At 38.3% G+C, this 19,982-nt stretch overlaps 2 protein-coding genes and 1 non-coding gene across 7 annotated transcripts; 2 read left to right on the top strand and 1 right to left on the bottom strand.

Annotated features, from left to right (window-relative positions):
* The first annotated feature begins 1,662 nt into the window (after window positions 1-1,662).
* On the top strand, window positions 1,663-12,856 carry LOC127791927 (heterogeneous nuclear ribonucleoprotein 1-like). Of its 5 annotated transcripts, none has more exons than XM_052322115.1 (5): window positions 1,663-2,206; window positions 2,442-2,667; window positions 2,964-4,125; window positions 11,540-11,565; window positions 12,499-12,856. In XM_052322115.1, the coding sequence occupies exons 2-4, from the start codon at window positions 2,446-2,448 to the stop codon at window positions 11,551-11,553; spliced, it is 1,398 nt and encodes a 465-aa protein (XP_052178075.1). In that variant the 5' UTR covers window positions 1,663-2,206; window positions 2,442-2,445; the 3' UTR covers window positions 11,554-11,565; window positions 12,499-12,856. The 5 variants fall into 5 exon arrangements, with proteins under 5 accessions (XP_052178075.1, XP_052178076.1, XP_052178077.1 ...); XM_052322116.1 differs by lacking the exon at window positions 12,499-12,856 and having other exon boundaries at window positions 1,663-1,993; window positions 2,079-2,206; window positions 11,540-12,111; XM_052322117.1 differs by lacking the exon at window positions 12,499-12,856 and having other exon boundaries at window positions 1,663-2,083; window positions 11,540-12,111.
* A 2,199-nt stretch (window positions 12,857-15,055) lies between these two features.
* LOC127792005 (uncharacterized) lies at window positions 15,056-17,301 on the bottom strand. The gene has a single exon (XM_052322279.1). It carries the CDS (start codon window positions 16,578-16,580, stop codon window positions 15,324-15,326), a length of 1,257 nt encoding a protein of 418 aa, XP_052178239.1. The 5' UTR covers window positions 16,581-17,301; the 3' UTR covers window positions 15,056-15,323.
* Window positions 17,302-19,900: 2,599 nt separating this feature from the next.
* On the top strand, window positions 19,901-19,981 carry TRNAL-CAG (transfer RNA leucine (anticodon CAG)). The gene has a single exon. It is a non-coding gene; the product is annotated as a tRNA-Leu (tRNA).
* The last annotated feature ends 1 nt before the right edge of the window (window position 19,982 follows it).

The following is a 19,982-nucleotide window of genomic DNA, read 5'->3' as shown; positions in this document are numbered from 1 at the left end:
TTATTTTAACAGCTTTTTGTTCCCATACAATTTATAACTCAAACAGCAAAAAATAAGTATAATTCATATTGAAAATAATTTTATTTTTAAATTTATGATTATGAGTATATTATTATTATTATTTGAATAATGTTCGAGCAATTATGTATTTTTTTCTTTTGTGATGTCATAGCAGAGTTTTGAATTTGTATTTTGTGATGTATATTATTGTATTGTTAATTAATTTAGAGTATAAATAAATTGTGTTATATTGAGTTCAACTTTTGTGTGACTCAACTCAATTAAAATTAGCTTGAGTCTTTTTTTTTTTTTTAATAATGTGTGAACCTCTAGGGGTTCATCAATCATAGTCAATTTTTGATCTAAATCTATCTCATCATCTCTAAACTCACGGTATATCTACTCCACGATTTTAGGCAAACAGATTATAGATAGATTCGTCGCAAGCAAAAATTTGGAAACCTAACCCTTAAAATAAATATAGTCGATTGTATATTCATCCACAAATATATAATTGAATCAGCGATTTTATAGTATCTCATGTTTTTCAAAACATATAATGATCTATTTGTACTACCTTAAGGAGTTAGCTTGAGTCATAGTTTAATTTAAATTCAACAAACCAAAAAGAAAAGAAAGAAAAGGAAAAAGAAAAAAAAAATTATACCAACACACCAAAAATGAATCCCTTGACAAATAAAATGGATTGATCAAATGTAATAATTTTAAATGAATAAATTTACCATAATTAATTATATATTATGTGCAAATTAAATTACTATAGGATATTTATTAGTAAAAAATAAATTTTTAATTACAAACAAAGTATTTTATAATACATAAAATTGATGTATTTTACTATTAAGATATAACATAATATAATTATTGGTATTATTAACTAATATATATTACAACATAAAATATGTATTGTATTTATTCGTCGTATGTAATTCAATTTAACTAGCTCATGAATTAAATGAGTTGACCTCAAAATGGATTAAGCTAAACTCATTTATTAAATTAGTCATAAAATCTAAAGTGCAATCATGTCATAAGTTAACTCAACTCAACTTATTTTACCCCTTCGATCGTTATATCTAAACAGAATAAAATTATAATTTTATAGGTTTGTTTAAGTCATAAAATAGTTCGGTTTGTTTAGGTAAAATTAATCAAAGCCAAAAAAGAAATGTTGATAATTACGTTATTAAATATTTATCAGAACTTTTGATTTAATACATGTTTAATAAAAAAAAACTATTTATGAAGGGAAAAAAGGTTCCCTCGATATATTTTAATTTTGGAGGGATGAAGACCAATTTGATATATTTTGGGGGCTAAAACAAATTTTCTTGTCTGAGAAAGAAAATTGCCACTTCTAAAGAATATATATATATATGTATGTATTTTTTTAATTTTGGAAATCAATTTTGTTGCTTGACTCTGCACGGAACATAAAGATTATATCTTGCTACTGCGCCTCTGGCCGTTTGATCTGTTCGGAAGTCAACATGATCAAGAGACAACTAGCCATTACAATCAGAAATTATAAAAATCAACGGCCAAGACAGCGAGCAAGCATGGGCATGAATGAGTTCGCAAAGTAGCAGATCCATTTTCGCAAGAAAGTATATAAGGAAGGAATGGGAGGACAAGCAATCCTTCCATTTATCAGATCAAAAAACTCACATTTTTTCATTTTTTCTCTTTATTTTTTCTTCTGCCTTCTCTGTCTCGATACTACACACTTCCATTTTTCCCCCAAAAAAAGGGAAAAAAAAATATATAAATACTACTAGATCATCTTCCCATTCACATCTCTTGGTTAAATTATCGTGTTTTGCAATGGAAAGTGAGAGAATTTGAAAAATTATATATAGAGAGAGAGGGCATTTTGGAGAGGAAGAAACATGGTGCCCTCAATTTCTCACTATGCCTCCTGTTAGATCTTAGCTTTTTTCCCAAGAATTCTCATCTGGGTTGCCCTTAATCGGTGGGTTTTGTCCGAGAATCGATTTGGGTGGTGTTGTTTTGTGTTGAAAAATTTCTGCGTCTGATTCCGTAGTTGGGTTTCTCAGGATTGGTGAGTTGTTCTGTATTCAAAGTGGATGGATCCGATGCCCTTGAATTGAATCAGAACATATCTAACTATCTAAGTTGTATCAGACACATAGCTCTTTGGTTCCTTATATTCTTCATAAGTAAGGTATGGATGTAGTTGGTTGATTGGTTTTGATCTGCATTTGTATTTGAAGAGGTCGTATTGTTAGGTTGGATTATTGAAAGGGTGAATTTTGACGGGTCTTTCAATTTCAGTGGTATTACTATCATATCGAGATTGAATTGGCTTGGGGAATTGGTTCAGATTTAGAAGATTTGATTTGGAATTGAGTAGTGAAGATTTGCATTTTCTGGAACTTAGACTTTACCTTTTGGTGTAGGGAAATGCAATCCGATCTTGGAAAGTTGTTTGTTGGTGGAATTTCGTGGGACACCAATGAAGAGCGCTTGAAGGAGTACTTCAGTGCATATGGGGAAGTTTTGGAAGCAGTGATTATGAAGGATCGGAGCACCGGGCGTGCCCGAGGTTTTGGTTTTATCGTCTTTGCTGATCCTTCAGTGGCAGAGAGAGTGACTAAGGAGAAACACAGTATTGATGGTAGGATGGTAAGTGCCGTACACAATTACGCATATTAGTCAATTTGCTGCTAAGTTAACCTTTCCATTATAATTGTTAGGAGGGCGAAAAAGGAGTTATCTTTACACAAATCTAGATTTGTGAAGTTCGGTTCGTTTTGGTAATGTAGGTCGTTAAGTATCAATTTGAGTAAATACTTATCTTTGCATTTTATTCTTGTCTCTCTGCCAATCTTTAATCATATTGAATTTTGCTTGCAATGTTGAGATTTTTGAATTAGTTTGAGATTAAGTAGTCTTTTAAGTCTGGTATTCACCTTATTCAGGTTGAGGCCAAAAAGGCTGTTCCAAGGGATGACCAAAGCACCATGAGTAGAAGCAGTAGTAGCATTCATGGCTCTCCTGGTCCAGGACGTACGAGGAAGATTTTTGTTGGAGGTTTGGCGTCCACAGTCACAGAGAGCGACTTTAAGAAGTATTTTGAGCAGTTTGGTACCATTACAGATGTTGTGGTGATGTACGATCACAACACTCAAAGACCAAGAGGCTTTGGATTCATCACATATGATTCAGAGGCTGCAGTGGACAAAGTGTTGCTAAGAACTTTCCACGAGTTGAATGGTAAAATGGTTGAGGTAAAGCGTGCGGTCCCAAAAGAGTTGGTGCAAGATCCTACCCGAAGTCCACTTGGTGGATATAACCATGGCTTGAGTAGGATCAATAGCTTCCTTAGTGGATACACTCCTGGATACTCTCCTAATACAGTTGGGGGTTATGGTCCTAGAATGGATGGCAGACTCAATCCAATTATAGGTGGTCGAGGCGGCTTTTCTGCAGTTGGTTCTGATTATGGAATGGGTTTGAACCCAAATTTTGGAGGAAGTGCAAATTTCAATAGCACTCTCAGCTATGGTCGGGGATTGAGCCCGTATTATGTTGGTAATTCAAACAGATTTACCACTCCTGCTGGGTTTGATGCGGGGAATGGAGGAAACACTTCCTTCTTTAGCTCAGGGACTCGAAACTTGTGGGGGAATGGAGGGCTTAATTATGGAACAAACTCAACAAGTTCAAATGCCTATATGGGATCTGGAAGTGGAACCATTGGAGGTACCTTTGCCAACAGTGGAGTTGGTTGGGGTTCATCTCCAATTTCACTCCAAGGTGGTGGTAATGTTTCTGGTCATGGTGGGAATCTCGGTTACAGTGTTAGTAATAACAGCTATGCTTTAGGAGGGGGCGGTTATGGAAGAAATAGTGCAACTAATGCACCCACCTCATCATCAAATAGCAGTGGTGGGGCTCTCACAGACTTCTACAGTAGTAGTTCGGTTTATGGGGACCCTGCTTGGCTTTTAAAAGAACCTGAGAGAGAGGGATCAGGTGCATTTGGTTTTGGGCTTGGCAGTGGAGTGTCTGATGCTCCTATGGAAAGTTCTCCTAATTATGTTGGTGGCTATGGCATTTCTAAGAGGCAGCCACATAGAGGTAAGGACCACTCACACATAACCTTAAGCTATTGTCTGCTGAAACTTGATTGCAGTATTTTGTTTTATAATCTAGTGCAGAGCTTTTTAGTTTCAATATTCAATATATGCATTGGTTAGACAATTGTGATATTTCTAGAATACAATATACAGTTCATAGCCCCCTTTTCTTGTAATTCTTAGGTGTGGTAATACTTATTTCAACAGAGTGGTTAATTTATGCCATGGTCCTGGAAGCGAATATGAAATACATATATTTCATACTTTGAGATTATGAGTTTAGACTCAAATTTGTGGTGAGGTTTTTAACCCAAAAGAACCATGTTCTAGGGATATCTTTTCTCTAGAGAAATCCTTTTTTTTTTTTTTGGCGTGGGGAGGGTAATGGAGTAGAACTTCAATCAATAAACATGGTCCATGTGGTCTTCTTTATCTTAGCAGCAGAAGTAAACCAATGGAAATGGTTGAAGCCTTCATGGCTGAAGTACAGATAGTTTGAAACTGCAGATGTGATCCTTGATGCGTTGAACTTGTGATTCTTAATGCACTCATCCCCTTGAAGCCTTTATCATGCTTCCCAGGCAATGGGCTTTAGTATTCATTTCGGGCTCGAATTGGAGCCTAGTTTCTATATCCAGACTGACCATTGAATGGGTCAACTATTGAGCTTATTTTATTGTTGGTTTTTGACCATTTTTGTCTGCAATGATGTAAATGTTCTCTCACTGGGGATATTTGTGCAGGCAGGGCTAAGCACGCTAAACACTAGCTGTAGTGGATAAAGATGGAGATATACCAACTATTTAGAACATATGCAAACTTCTTTATGCTTGACTTTGAGAAGTTTGGCATTAACCAATGAAATGGATGAATTCATAATCATGTTTCATGCATGTCCTTAGAATGGTGTTTCTTCCTTTATTTATATGAGAAGTAATATATAACTTTTCACTTGGGAGGAAATGCCAGTGGTGAGGTTTAAGCTGTTGACTGGAGGTTATATAAGGATGCACATGTGCTCAAAGGCCTATGCAGGTCAGGCACATTCCCAAAGGGATAATATCATCAGAAGATTATGAGAAATAATAAATAAATATGATTCCACATGTTCTAAGAAATGGATGGTCATATATATTTACAATTAATCATGCGGAGCATCGCCAAGAAGTGGAGACTAATTTCACATCTAGGGATCTGACAAAGGAAACTCTCACCAAGATGATGAGAATTTAGAGGAATCGGGGAATTGAGGGAGAATGGGGGGAATTAGAGAGCAAAGAGTGGGAAAGATCAAGAGGAGAGAGAGAGAGAGAGATCTCAAGTGTTGTATTGCATGATCTCAACTTGGGTGTGGTTAGTTGTATATATACTGATCCAGCACTCCATGTGATGCTAACCGCTAGCCAAGTACAACTACCCTAAGCTATCTTTAGGTACAAGTAATAGGAGTTGTAACAGCTACTGCCAGCTCATATACAATGTATTACCCTTATTGCCCTTATGTACATAACAATTTTCGCCCTCCTTTTACAAATTTCTTGTCTTCAAGAAATGTTGAGTAAGCTAGCCGCTTGAGAAAACTGCTTGAGTAAATCAGGTAGGGATTCACAGGTGTTGTTGTTTGAGTGTAGGTGGGCCCATTTGACTAGGACTTGGGTTATTGGAGCCCCGTGTTTATAGATGACCCTCTTGTCCATTATGGTTGCTGATTCCATAGGCATGTTGGATGAGGCTGGTAGAGAAGATCTTACTAGACTTGACCCCATTGATTTCTTTAGTAGTGAGACATGGAATACCGGATGGATCTTGGATTCTTCTGGCAATTGCAGTCGATAGGCCACCTTACCAATTCTGGCAATGATGGGGTAAGGACTATAGTATTTGGGGCTCAACTTGGAAATTGGCCCTTGCAGTAATGTCTTGAGGTGCCCATGTTTGAGTTTTAAGTACACATGATCTCCCACAACAAATTTCCGTTCACTCATTTTTCTGTCCACAAATTGTTTCATGAGGTTCTTGGAGGTGGCTAACTCCTTCCTTAACAATTGTAGGATTTGTTGCCTTTGTTGCAGATAAGCATCCACTACTGCCACTGCAGTTGAGTCCCTTGATGGCTGGAAGTAGGGGTGGTTTGTAACCGTATAAAGCCTTAAAAGGGGACATCTTGATAGAGCTGTGGTGGCTTGAATTGTACCACCATTGTGCCAAGGCCAACCATTTGTGCCACCCTTTAGGTTGTAGGAAACACATGTAATGTAGGTAAGCCTCCAAACATTAATTCACCCTTTTTATTTGATCATTAGATTTGGGATGGTAGGCAGTAGACATATGTAATCTGGTACCCAATGCCTTCATTAACTTCTTCCATAGTAAGCTTGTGAAGATTTTGTCTTTGTTTGATACAATCAAGTGGGGGGTCCCATGCAATTTGACCACTCGATCGAGGAAGAAGCTAGCCATCTCTTGGGCTGTGTAAGGGTGAGTTAATCCCAGGAAGTGAGCATACTTCATGAATCGGTCCACAATTACCATAATACAGTCCTTCCCTTTTGACTTGGGTAACCCTTCAATGAAGTCCATTGAAATACTTTTCCAAGAAAGCCCCGACGTAGCCAAGGGTTGTAGTAATCCTGGTGCAACTGTCTCATGTTTACATCTTTTGCACACATCACAAACCAGCACAAATTCCATGACATACTTCTTTAGTCCCGGCCAATGGAACAATTGCTTCACTTTGTGGTAAGTATTTACTATTCTCGAATGTCCCCCAAGGGGTGATTCATGCAAGGCTTCCAATATCCTCAATATCCTTCTCTTTTATTGATCATCATCTTCGATCACTAGTCTCCCTTGATAACAAATAAGCCTGTTGATGAGAGTGTAACCTTGCTTAGCTGAGCGATCCATCACTAGTTGTTCCAGTAGTTCCTTAGTGCTTTTATTCTGTGCATAGCTAGCTGTGACCTCTTGATAGCAATCCATAACCATGGAGGTAATAGCAACCAATGTCCTCCTTTAGAATATTTGGATAAGGCATCTGTAGCCACATTCTCCTTCCTCGTTCTATATTATATCACGTAGTCCAAGCCCATCAATTTCATCATACCCTTATGCAATTATGTATGTAACTTCTGTTGTAACAAGAACTTCAGGCTCTCACGATTAGTTTTAATCACAAATTGACCCTCTTCCTAATAATGTCTTCATTTTTCAATCGCCATTAGCACTGCCAGCAATTCCTTCACGTATATACTTAAGCCCATGTGCTAAGGGGCTAGGGCCTGGCTTAGAAATGCTAAGGGCCTGCCCTCCTGCACCAAAACTACTCCCACCTCGATATTGCTCACGTCTGTTTCCAATGTGAAACGCTTGTTGAAATCAAGAAGTCCCAAGGTCGATACCTCGTTTATAGCCTTTTTAAGATTTTCAAATGCCTTTTCAGTGTGGGGACCCCATTGAAATCTTTCTTTCTTCAACAATTCTGTTATTGGTTGGCTGATCACTCCATAATTCTTGACGAATCTCTTGTAATAGCCAGTCAGCCCCAAGAACTCTCTTAAGATGCAACCATAGCAACCACTGTTTTTTGGGTTAGTACCTACCCCCGCACTGGATATAATGTGCCTGAGGTACTCCACCTGCCTCTGCAAAGACACACTTTGACTGCTTGACATGCAATTTGTTGAATCTAAGGACTTCAAATGTGGTCTTTAGATAGTCTAGGTGTTGGACAAAGGTTGGACTATATACAAGGATATCGTCAAAGAATACGAGAATGAATTTTCGTAGGTAAAATATTTGGTTCATTAATGCTTGAAAAGTGGTTGGGGCAGTAGTGAGCCCAAAGGGCATCACTATAAATTCGTAATGCCCTTGGTGGGTTTTAAAAGCGGTTTTGGGCATATCTTGTGGCCTCATTCTTATTTGGTGGTAACCAGATCTCAAATCTAGCTTAGTGAAAATTGAGGCATGTTTGAGTTCATCATGTAGATCTTCAACTATCGGTATAGGAAACTTGTCCTTGATGGTGATGGCATTTAGATGACCGTAGTCAATGCAAAACCGCCTTGCCCCATCTTTTTTCTTGACAAGAAGTACAGGTGAGGCAAAGGGATTGTGACTTGGTTTGATGATAGCTTTTTGTAGCACGTCTTTTACATTGTCAATTTCGGTTTTCTGTCTTGGGGGATATCGGTAAGACCTTATATTGATGGGTTCAACATTTGGCTTTAGGTTAATGGAACGATCACAAGATCTTGGGGGGGGGGGGGGGGGGGGGGGGTAAGGAATTAGGCTCATCAAATAAGTCCTTAAATTCAACTAAAAGCATGTTAAGTGAGTAAAATTTATTTACCTCCCAATGATCCTCCACTTGGCTGCTCATTGTCACCCTTAGTTCACCTTCTTGTTCCTGTTCGATTCCCCCATAGTCCACCGTTTGAATGGAGACCAACTGTACTACATGGGACAGTTTTTCTTAAACATTTTGTGCAATTTTCTTCTTGAAATCATCTTACAGACTCCAGTTTCCGAGCTGCCTGTGAGGGTCCTTCTTCTGCCATCCTTCTCAAAGGTAACTTCCATTTTGTTAAAGTCGAAACTGATGGGGCCAACCTCCTTCATCCAATCCACCCTCAATACAATGTCGCAACCCCCTAATTTCAGCAATCTCAAATCAGCCTCGAACTCCTTGCCATGCGTCTCCCAGCAAAACCCATGCAACGGAGTGGCTTAGGACCTTGTTTCCATTAGCCGCAGTCATAGAAAGGGGGTGAGTGCTTGTCAGTTTGCAATTCAATTTTTGGGCTGTGGTTTCATCTAAGAAACTATGGATACTCCCGCTATCAATGAGCACCATTAGTTGACAGTCTTTTATCTTCTCCTCACCCTTGAGAGCATGTAAAGAAATCTCCCCATTGTCCTATCCTTCTGTCCCCAATGGGTTTGTGGATTCATTCCCTTCTTCATCTTCCTCCCCTTTCAATAAAAGTAATAGTCTCCTGCCTTGGTGTCCCGGTGAGTGTTTGTCTCCACACTGGAAGCACAACCCTACCTACCTCCTCTGTTCTATCAGATGTCTCCCTTGAGCTTGCACCAGTTGGCTGCGGGTAGGGCTAGTATTCCCTTAGACCTTTGGCCACCCTTTCCGGATTCCTCATTGCTCCCTCTACTTACCACTTGCCAGTTGTTAGTACCCATCCCCTTCATTTGTATTCTCCACTTCCTCATCAAAGCTTCCACTATTAGTTCTTGTAGTCGGGCACTTTCTGCTGCTTGCATAACAGTCCTTGGTTGTAGCATTTTCACAGTCAGCCTTACTTCATCACTTAAGCTGCTCATGAAACTCAAAACAAAGTATTCCTCCGTCAAGTGGGGATTATAGATCAACATCAACGAATGTAACTCCTCGAACTTAAGCTGGTAAGATCGTACCGACCTTTCCTATTTAAGCTTGTTGAATTCTTCAACCACATCCCTTATACTTTGGTTCCCAAACCTTTCACAAAGGCCCTCTGTGAATTCCATCCGCTGACAACCCTCCTTACCTTGGAATCATCCCTAGAACCATGCGTCTCCCATGTCATTAAGGTAGGCAGAGCCCAACGTGACCCTCTGTTGATTGGGGATGTTATATATTGAGAACAACATCCAAAGAAACTCTCACCAAGACGATGAGAATTCAGAGGAATTGGGGAATTGAGGGAGAATGTGGAGGGGGGGGGGGGGGGATTAGAGAGCATAGAGCAGGAAAGATCAAGAGAGAGAGAGAGAGAGAGAAAGAGAGGCGGGAAAAGAGTTCTCAATTGTTGTATTGCATGATCTCAACTTGGGTGTGGTCAGTTATATATATATTGATCCAACGCTCCATGTGACGCTAACTGCTCGCCAAGTACAACCTCACTAAGCTATCTTTAGGTACACGTAATAGGAGTTGTAACTGCTATTGCCCGCTCTTATACAACGTATTGCCCTTATGTACATGACAATTAATTACGTGGACGATCATGTTTTCACTTTTTTTTTTTCTGGACATCCTTGCATTCTCCTGCACTTATGTGTATAAATCAATTATGTCATGCCAGACAAAATTGTTCCACTGTCTATACAAATACACAATTGATCTCATTAACATTTAACATTCTTACTTTAGAGTTTAGACAACAACAGGATGGATATCACTTCTCTATATTTCTGAACATCATCTGTTAGGTGCTGATTACTGGTATCGCCTATATGCTTGGCAGGCAGAGAAATATAATCAGGACATTTCACTTCACTGGCACTCAACTTACTTCTCTCATGATAATAGATGTATAAATCATAGGACTGATAGTAATGAAAGGTTCAGATGGATGAACTTATCTCTCCCTTCCTGTGCAAGCCAATGGGATGCACCACTGCTGAACTTCTTATGCCGCTCGTTTATAAGTTAAAGACTCGAGGCTCAGTTTTGCTACTCTTTTTCTCTGTGCATATGCAACTGGATTCTTCTTGTGGTTGTGAGGCCTATATACCTACCCATTTCCAATTTATAGATGTTACATATCAGAAGTTGGAATTGGGCCAAGGAAAATGGGTTTCAACCCTTACATTTATAGACACACCTACCTGAAACCCTTCATTTCAAGTTCCCGCTAAAGCCACATTTCCCCACCTTTCATTTCTAGTCTTTTACACTATTTTTCCCCTGGAGTTTGTTTTTATCAATTTGATGTGCCGTCTTCTTTTATGAACTCCATTCTCCCCCTTTTGGCTCACTACAACAGGTTCTAATGGGAAAAATGAATACAGACACTGAATTAGGAGGATTGATCTATGGTAAATAAAGGCTATTTAGCCCGTTATAGATAATAGATCTTCTTTTAAGGTTGGCTAAGTAGGAACGTTTTAAACCATTGGTCCATTCTGCACAACAGCTTGTGTGGGCAGTGGGGGTTCATCATTCTTCATTTTTTATTAGTTGTGTTTTTCTTGGGATTATCATCCTTGAGCGGCCCCCTGCCGCTCGTGCTCTCGATTTCGGCAGAGGAAGTAAATTGCAGGCGGGCCTTTGGCCCTTGCCTAAACCGAGTATCGAACTCGTAATCTAGAGTTACTAACCCCAGTGTATCATTTGCTTGTCACTTGACCTATGCCCAAGGGGCATGAGTCGTGTTTTTCTTATTACTATCTGAGTTTGGCCTACTTTGGTAGCCGCTGCTGCATGTTATTGCATTTGTTCTGAAATACATTAGTGGTATTCTCTGTAAGGCTTTATTTATTTAATACGAAATCATTCTTTTATAGAAGAGTTTGCTTGAATATTCTAGCCAATTGAAAGCCGTGTCTATTGATTGGAAAACACTACCATATGTCAGGCTGTTTTGTTTCAAAACGCAACAATACTTAATGGTTCTTTGCTTTCACTTGTGCAGGATTTGCTGGCTAGAGAGGATATCAGGTATCAGTTTGTTCTAGTATGTGAAGAAATTTGGCGTAGCTGGTGAACTGTGAATTTTGCAAACTCCTTCATGGATATATCAGTTAAAAGTTGAAAAGAAATTTATCATCTTATATTAAGCTAACCAGAAGTGCCTATTTTGAAGAATGTAGTGTAGAAGTTACCAGAAATTTTGTGTTAAAGGGTTGAGTTTTGAGTTACAGTTTTAGGGTTTCTTTTGGTATTTGAGTGTAAAATCAGATTGCGGCATATAGTCAAAAGATGTATCGTGCATCAGTGGTGAGGCTGCGATACATTAAGAAAAAAAAGAAAAAAAAAGATAAAGACTAAGATTTTGGGTTTAGTTTCTAGCTCACTGTTCGTTGCTGTAAAGTTCTCTGCACAGTTGCAGGTGCTTATCAGATAATCCTTGTTTGTTCTTGTTCCCTTCATTGTGTTCTATTTTCCCTTGATTTGTACCAGAGGAGCTTGTGATTTCCTAGAATGAAACATTAAGGGATGCCCATCTAGGGTCCCGAGGAATAAGTTTCTTCTTGATTCTTTTTCTGTTTTGAGTATTCTTTAATACGAGTTTTGCGTGCGTGAAACTGACTGTTCAAAGAGCATTTGACAAGTGATCTCGTCGTTTTGAGGACCAACTAGTCTGAAAATTTTGATGGCCTCTAAATCGTAAAACATCTTTATTTTTATTTTTTTTTGTTAGTTTAAGTTTTTTTTTTTTTAATAATTTAAGTTTCGAACTTTGCGGGACAGGCAGTGTTTCCTTCCAGTTCACTCGGGAAAATTCGTAAATCTGGATAGAGTTATAGTCTATACAAACATAGAACATGACATTTAATTTACACCCGTGAAACAAATATTACTGCAAGAATTTAATTTTTAATATTCTCTATAAAAAAATCTACATACTTTATTATTACGCCATGTTTGTAGGGCAAGCCTTGGGATGCCTTTCCTTACCTGATCTCCCATTGCTCGAGCCACAATTTTCGACAGGGATCCGTGGGGCAAGTATTGTTTCTTAGCAAGACACAAGTTGCTTTTATCATTTGATTCTGCAGTTGATGGTATTATGAGGCTTTTATGTTGATTGGAAACTAGGTTTCTGTCTACCATAGCTGTAAATATGCTGTTAATGACTATTCTGTCGAGGATAATGATTTTTAAAAGGAGGTGGGGTCCGTATTGTGCAGCCGGAAAGGTCAAAAGTCAGATTTGACCATGCTTTGAACTCTGCTGCACAATTGGGACCCCCAATTCGGTACATCTATCACTATCCTTCTGTCAAGAGTTGCGAGGACTGTACCATAGCAAAATAATCAGCTTCTTTAGTAGTTTCCGCAAAACCTCTTTGGGTAAGCATAGGATTCGAGATAAATTCTAAGATGCTATAAGTTCAGAAGTTGCCATTCTTGTTTATCACTCGCAATTTTGCTGCTCTGGCCTCAAGTATGGCGAATTTGGAAGCAGTAATGAGGAAGATGATGCAAGTATAATCTTGTGTCCTCTCTCCTTTTTGCGTATAAAACCCAATCCTCGTAGTAAAGTGTAAGGTTACAAATTCGAGTTGTGTAAACTTACAAAAATGACTTTTCTCCTTACCCTTGTAGAATGGGAAGACTCACTGGCAAGAGTGCATCTCTTGCCTTCCATGATAGGAAAGAAAGCTGTATGGTGTGACCATGCAGGCAGTAATGATCCTCTATTAATCTTTCCATCTCTGCATGCTTGAGGGGATGCTTGGCAGAGTAAGCATCATGCCCATTTGGTTTGATTTTTGCATTCTTTTCTTCTTGTTTTTGCTTTTTCCAAACCAAAAGCAGCAAAAAAGTTTGGAACACCATTGCTTTTATTATTCTTAAATTAACATCAAGTTTCGGAATGCGAAAACTTGTTGAACTTGAACTTGCTTTCGAATTTATTGAACTTGCTTTCGAATTTATCTAATCCAAAAGCAAAAATTGTTTTTTGAAATCATATCCCAGTGGGTCCCCAATTCCCCTGTTTTGGTCAAATTCGAGAACTTGACAAGGGAAGCGTTAAAGTGAGACCATCTTGCCAGTTGTTGATACTTCGAACTTCATTATGCCAAATGAAGTAATCAAATGAATCATAGATTTTATAGGTTCAATATTTGGGCGCGTTTTTCGAATTTTATGAAAAAAATAAAACTGAAAAGAATTGGGAAATAGAAAACAACAAAACATTTTCCACTACTAAAGAGCTGCTAGCCTTTTCTCTTTTGGCTCCTCAGTGAGTTGGCTTTCTTGTTGGGAAGAACATGGAGGTGTCAAAATTATGATGCTGTGTCAAAAGAGTACAATGACATGATGATCCACAATGGACTCGATGGAATACTAAGCCCAAAGAGCTACATTAGTGGCGACAAAAATGATATTCTTACAGAATTTTTATACGAGAAATGTCGCAGAATGATGGGGCAACAGACATCTTTACAGTTCCATGGGGGAGCCTTCTCTTAAAAACCTTTGAACGGTACTTAGAAAAGCCTTGCTTCAAAGCTATGTGAAACCCCTCCATGGTGCTGCAAAGAAACATTAGCATTCATGCTACGGAGTCTTATTACTTACCTGTTGGGAAGGGAAGAAAGTTGGAGAGAGAGCTTCAAAGTGATACCAAGAACCAGCAAGCTTTTGTTTAAGACCCTGTTCAGGGTCTTTTCTGAGTTGCTTCTGCAGTGAGGAACAAGAACCTCATGTTGGAATTTCAGCACATCTGTCTGAGTTTGAAATGGGTAGTGAATAGCGAACGTTTCAGAGATCGTAAAGATCAAGCCAATTCGATCCAGTAGTTGAAGTTTTCAACCGGTTTTTGCACTGCCAGAGGCTTTACCAGTTCAGTAAAACCAAGCTAGCAAATCAAACGAAGGTATCAATCATGTTTCTCTTTTCCTTCATTACTTTAGGAAGCTGTGAACTCATAGAATCAGCACATACTGGTTTATAAAGCACATTCACACGCCTATACCTACCTAAAACAATGTAAAAAACTAGAAAAAGAATTTGAAATATTCATGGAGCTCTTATGGGAAGAATGGAGAGGTAACGTGAGTCACCGTTTCTTCCATCCATCCACTTCAAAAGGGTAGCAGGAAAACTCTGTAAATTGAATCTCCCAAGTCTGTCTGACACTTTGATCAACAGAAAATTAAGACGAAAAGCCTCAGGCAGGCTATCACGGAACAGTACCGAGCTAGGTAAGCTAGATTTCAGTTTTAGAATAATTTTTGCAGGAAAGAGAGAGAGAGAGAGAGAGAGAGAGATCACTATTACCAGTTGAAGCTTTAATCCTACTAAATAAGGCCAGCAACCTGGATGGATTCCAACTTGTCACACGTCTCTATCAGCGACTTGTTCTCTACAAGGTCATCATAACCATGTGAATGGATGAAAACTTGTCAATACAATACGACATGATAAGAGGATTTGAAACATTAGATTATTGAATTTAGAGAGACATGAACATAACACGCTCGAAACCTAAATCCACAAATACATTCAATTGAAGGAAGAAATGTACTCGAAACACTGAAAACAAGGTAGAGTGCTTACATTAAAGAACTAGCATCAGCTGCAATACAACAAAGCTTGAAACACACACAAGGCAAGCTTACTTGTCATCTAGTTTGCTCACCTTACATAGTCACTTCACTACTTACTGGACTCACTAGTACAACTAGAGCTGGGATTATACATTGTAAGTTACCCACTTGCCTGCTGAACCAATTAAACGGCAGCTCAGAAGAACGCTCTACTCCCATAAAACACTTTCGGGCTTCGGCCATTGCTTTTTGGGGCCTGTACTTTCTCATCCGACTTCGTATCACCTGAATTAGCAGGCGCGTTGTCAATGTCCAGAGGGAGCTTCATCTTTGCCAGTGATTCAGTGAACTGCTGCATGCTTTTCATGTACATATCGACGATCTCTTGCTGCACAACCTTCTGCTCGGGCTCAATGTTCACATTAATAACTGGTAATGCAGAGGAACCGCTCTCAGCCTCGCTGGCATCTTCCTTTTTCTCCTTAAGAGACGAAACACTGTCTTCCTTTAGTTGTTTAGAAGCTCCCGGGGTATTGGATGCAGATGGTGGGCTTGCTGGAACTGATGCCAAAGGAGAGACACTAGTTGAAACGATACTAGGCGGAGTTTCAGTTTTTGAAACTTCAGCACCGTCGAGACCACCCGTTGGAAGGTCCTCAGCCATTTCAACAGTGGTATCTTCTGAACTAAGGTGCTCACCGTTCTCTACTGAGCTCGGGCTTTCTGGATTTGTGGACTCATAATCAGCAGGAGGAATCCCAAAATACTCTGAAACCATCAACTCATTTTCATTCACAATCTTTGGATCGGGGAACTCAATCTTATCAAGTTCATTAGGGTCAGAAACAGGGTTTGCAGCGGCAGAAGAGCGGGGTGTAGATATTTCAAAGACTTCCGGAGAAGCTCCAGTGTAGGAGAGGGTCAATTGGACAAAACCAGCAGGAGAATGGAAAAGATCACTGGAGGAGAGGGAAAATTCATTCTCCAGCTTCCCATCCTCGGTGACAACATCAGAAAGAGGCACCAGAGCAAAGCCCAACAACTGATCTTCAAGATAATTCCTCACCCTGCTCAGCATCCATATCTCACATTTCAGAGATGAACCAATTGTCTTGACTTTGAGCTTGAGACTCTCATTGAAGACTGGATTCCTCCCTCCACCATTAATGATCTGGGTTGAAACCGTTGTCTCAGGATTACTAGTCAAGCAAATCTTGGCATACACATCTTGCTTGTGGTATATGCATATGTTGTGGATGTCCCTTGCTTGATGTATGAAAACCTCAAGAGTCCCAATAGACCCCTGCTTCTTTACCACCGCTGTTTCCTGGCCATGAACCCTAGATTCTTCTGATGGCTCACCAGGATTCTGGGTTGTGGAGTTGGGTTTTGGCTTCACGGAATTTGGGGTAACAGAAGAGTTTGGCAGCATCTCTGGTTTGTGAGACTCCATTACAAACGGATGGTGGGCAAAAACAAAACAGGCCTTGAAACAACGAAATCAGGTCAACTAAAACCAGAGTTCTCGCCAACACCAAAGAGTTGAGGTCAGAGCAAAAGCTCAATTGAAGGCTCAAAATAAGTAGTTCACAAAACCCTAGGTCAAGACTGCTGAATCTTGACTGGTAGATCCCATAAAACACAACCTTGAGACTCTCAAACAAGACGCAAACTTTGACACTGCGCCTTGAGCCCCAACACTCAACTGCTAGGCGAGCTAAAACAGAGTTGTTCTCAAAAACCCAGAAGCCAAACCCTTCTAAAATACACAAATTAACCGAAAGAAATCAAAATTCAAACCCCAGGAACAATTAATGAAAAGGCAGGCACGGACGCCAATAAAGCACCGACCTTTTCCTCAATAATACAGCGGATGTAAGCATCCAAGGCAACGATACACAGAGAGGGAGAGAGAGAGAGAGAGAGAGACAATTGTCCTTCAAAAGTACAAACAATAATACAGATATTTTCTTTCTTTCTTTTTTGGAAGAAAGAGAGAGGGATTACAGAGAGAGTGGAAAATCAGAGCCGTGCTTATCTTTGTATTTCGGCCTTTTGCGGAGAAGTCAATACAGAGCTCTCTGAAGTCGGTGGACGAATATCTAGAAAACTGTAGGGGAGAGAAACGACGTTCCTGAATCGAATCGAATCCAATCCCGTCACAAGCCCACTGTCCAACCAATTTATCTATTGAATTGAATGTTCCATACCCAAAGAATCTCCCATTCTTTTATACAAAAATCGCTACCATTTCTGTTGCCACTGAGAAAGTAAACACTTTCCGGGAAAATTATATATAATTTTCTGGCTCGCGTCTCCACTTCGATGGTGAGATCAATACATGACAACGGCCGTCCCAATTTTCAATTCTCATCTTATCTTGTTAGAGTTTTGCGTTTATATTTCGGATTTTATCGTTCTTTTTTTATAGATTTCAGATTTTTTTTTTTTAATTTCATGTCTTGTTGGAGTTTTCATTTTCAGAATTTTGAGTTCAATTTGTGATTTATGTTTCTACGAGCCTTCAAAATGAAACAAAACACAAAATTAGAGGGCATTTCTTAGCTTCTTTTTTTTTTTTTTTTTTGTTTCTAATCTTAAAAAGAAACCCAAAAACAGAATCAAGTTTGAAATGGATTGGTCATACCTCCTTTAAATTTTGATGGGGAAAAGTCAAGACTTTTTCATTTCCACTCAAAGATTAATGTTTGGTAGACCCACCAAACATTAAATGGCTAGAATTTGTCTCTGGAAGGAAATATAAGTCTCAAGTCTATTTGGACTTTGAAATTATTTTTCAAATTTGTTATCTTGTTAGATTAAGATATATTGACAAGTAGATTAGCCATGATTTAGGGAATTCATGGATGTGCAAAGGAAAGTAAAGGAAATAATAGGATGGTGTCTTGTAGTCCATCATTACCAAGACTCATTTAGAGGGTCGTATTGTTAGTTAACTTTTTTCGAATTTGAAATATTATTGACTTTTTATTTTTTGTTTAAAATGAATTTGATATTTAAAAGAGTGTGGGACTTTTCTTTTGATATGTCTTTTAATAATTAAGTTAGTTACAGACTCAGTATGAAGTGATGTAATAATTATATAATTAATAAAATACTTGATTATTGAAATTTATGCTTTTATATAAGTATATTGTGAAGTCACCTTTAAGACTACAATATAAAGTGATGTAATGATAATACAATTAATAAAGTACTTGATTATTATAATTTATACTTTTATATCGATACATTGTGAAGTTAGTGGAATACTATGATTACCTCACATGAAATATTGGATGCAAAGCTGATCGATCATTGAAATAATGTCACATGAACAAATTAAATTTGAATCTATGGGTTAATTTTGACAATAAGTGATATGAGTCTAGATTTGGATCTAATCCTTTTAGGATAGGACTTTCATTTGGGTTCGATATGTTTTAAAACTATATCTTAGTTTTGCACTTGGGATTTGTGGTATCCATTTAAAACAAAACAAAATTATAGTTATTAGTTTTGAAGTATGGAAATATTGAAACATTATCATTTTGACATTTTTAAAACATTTTTTATTCTAAAACGTCAAACAATACTAAAAAAATTATTTTCGAGTTGTTTTCAAGATCGTTTCGTCCTTTCAATTTGAAAACACATTTTTATTTCACGATTACGTTGGAAACGAAAGCAATTCCATCTCTATTATCTTAGCAATCATGTTAGAGACAAAAAATAACTTGTATTTATATTTGCTTGAACGGACGATGGAATTTATATTTATATTTAATTAAATAATTATTTTTTATACTAACAATTATATTTACAAAAATAGCTTTATATTTTTTTATTTACATATTTTCCCGCATTTTAATTTTCTATTTTTCTGAAAAATATCATTTCCTCATTTTTATTTTATACCGTATCAGTTTCTCATTTTTATTTCAAAACAATTTAGGGTATATAAAATTTTAATATTTTTTTAGCTAAAAAAACAAAAAAAATAAAACATCTATTATGACAATCACAGCTAGAAAGCATTAACTTTGGTCGGAAGAAGCAGACACAATGGGGCTAAAGATAGTGATGAGATGTCTTAACAATATAATAAGGGATTAATTGCAATAATCTCTAGGGCAGTGGTCACAATTTAATGCCCTCGAGGCTCAAGCAAGCTTTTCATGTCACCTAATTGACCCAGCAACAAGATTCCTGTCTTTTCCCAAAAGTGACGTGTAAACATGGCAAGTTATTTATTAATGTGTTGTAACATACATTGCACTACCCACATTATTGTTTTAGTCCTATTAGTATTACCTCTATTAAATAAGGATTAATTAATAGTTAATGGATGCCATTTTAGACGAGGCAGTGGCCAGTGGGTATTGATCCTCCTTCATGTCTATGAAATGAATCCTTGATTTGGCTAAAAGAGAACAAGGAAATAACGAAGATTTGTGAAAACATAGAGGCAATGTGTTCGTTCTATTGCTCGTATGGGCAGCTCAGTTGGTTAGCAGTAGTGAAATTGGAACAAATAATTCAAAATTGAGTCTCACCAGCGACAGTGTGGGAGCAATCTCTCAAATGAGGGGACTCCTTGTGCGCAGTGTGCACTGATTTAGTTGCTGTTGGTTGGCTGAGTCACCATGATTAACCTCCCCTCATATTCCTGTCGGGCTGAGGGTGGGGTGCCTGGGATGAGTGATTTCATTTTTTGGAACAAATGTGTTCGTTCCATTGAAGAAGATAATAATTGTACAGGTAGGTCATGGGGTCAAGATGGCCGAGTTGGTCTAAGGCGCCAGTTTCAGGTACTGGTCCGAAAGGGCATGGGTTCGAATCCCATTCTTGACAA

Source organism: Diospyros lotus, chromosome 15 (genome assembly GCF_014633365.1).
Source record: "Diospyros lotus cultivar Yz01 chromosome 15, ASM1463336v1, whole genome shotgun sequence".
NCBI classification, from domain to species: domain Eukaryota; kingdom Viridiplantae; phylum Streptophyta; class Magnoliopsida; order Ericales; family Ebenaceae; genus Diospyros; species Diospyros lotus.
Note: the sequence above shows the minus strand (reverse complement) of the source record. Positions and strands in the feature narration are given on the sequence as shown.

What these genes read in the sequence shown, in the direction of transcription:
- LOC127791927 (XM_052322115.1), top strand. Translation starts at nt 2,446, where the DNA reads ATGCAATCCGATCTTGGAAAGTTGTTTGTTGGTGGAATTTCGTGGGAC. An exon ending in ACAGTATTGATGGTAGGATG is followed by an intron (nt 2,668 to 2,963) that starts GTAAGTGCCGTA and finishes CACCTTATTCAG; the next exon opens with GTTGAGGCCAAAAAGGCTGT.
- LOC127792005 (XM_052322279.1), bottom strand. Translation starts at nt 16,580, where the DNA reads ATGGAGTCTCACAAACCAGAGATGCTGCCAAACTCTTCTGTTACCCCA.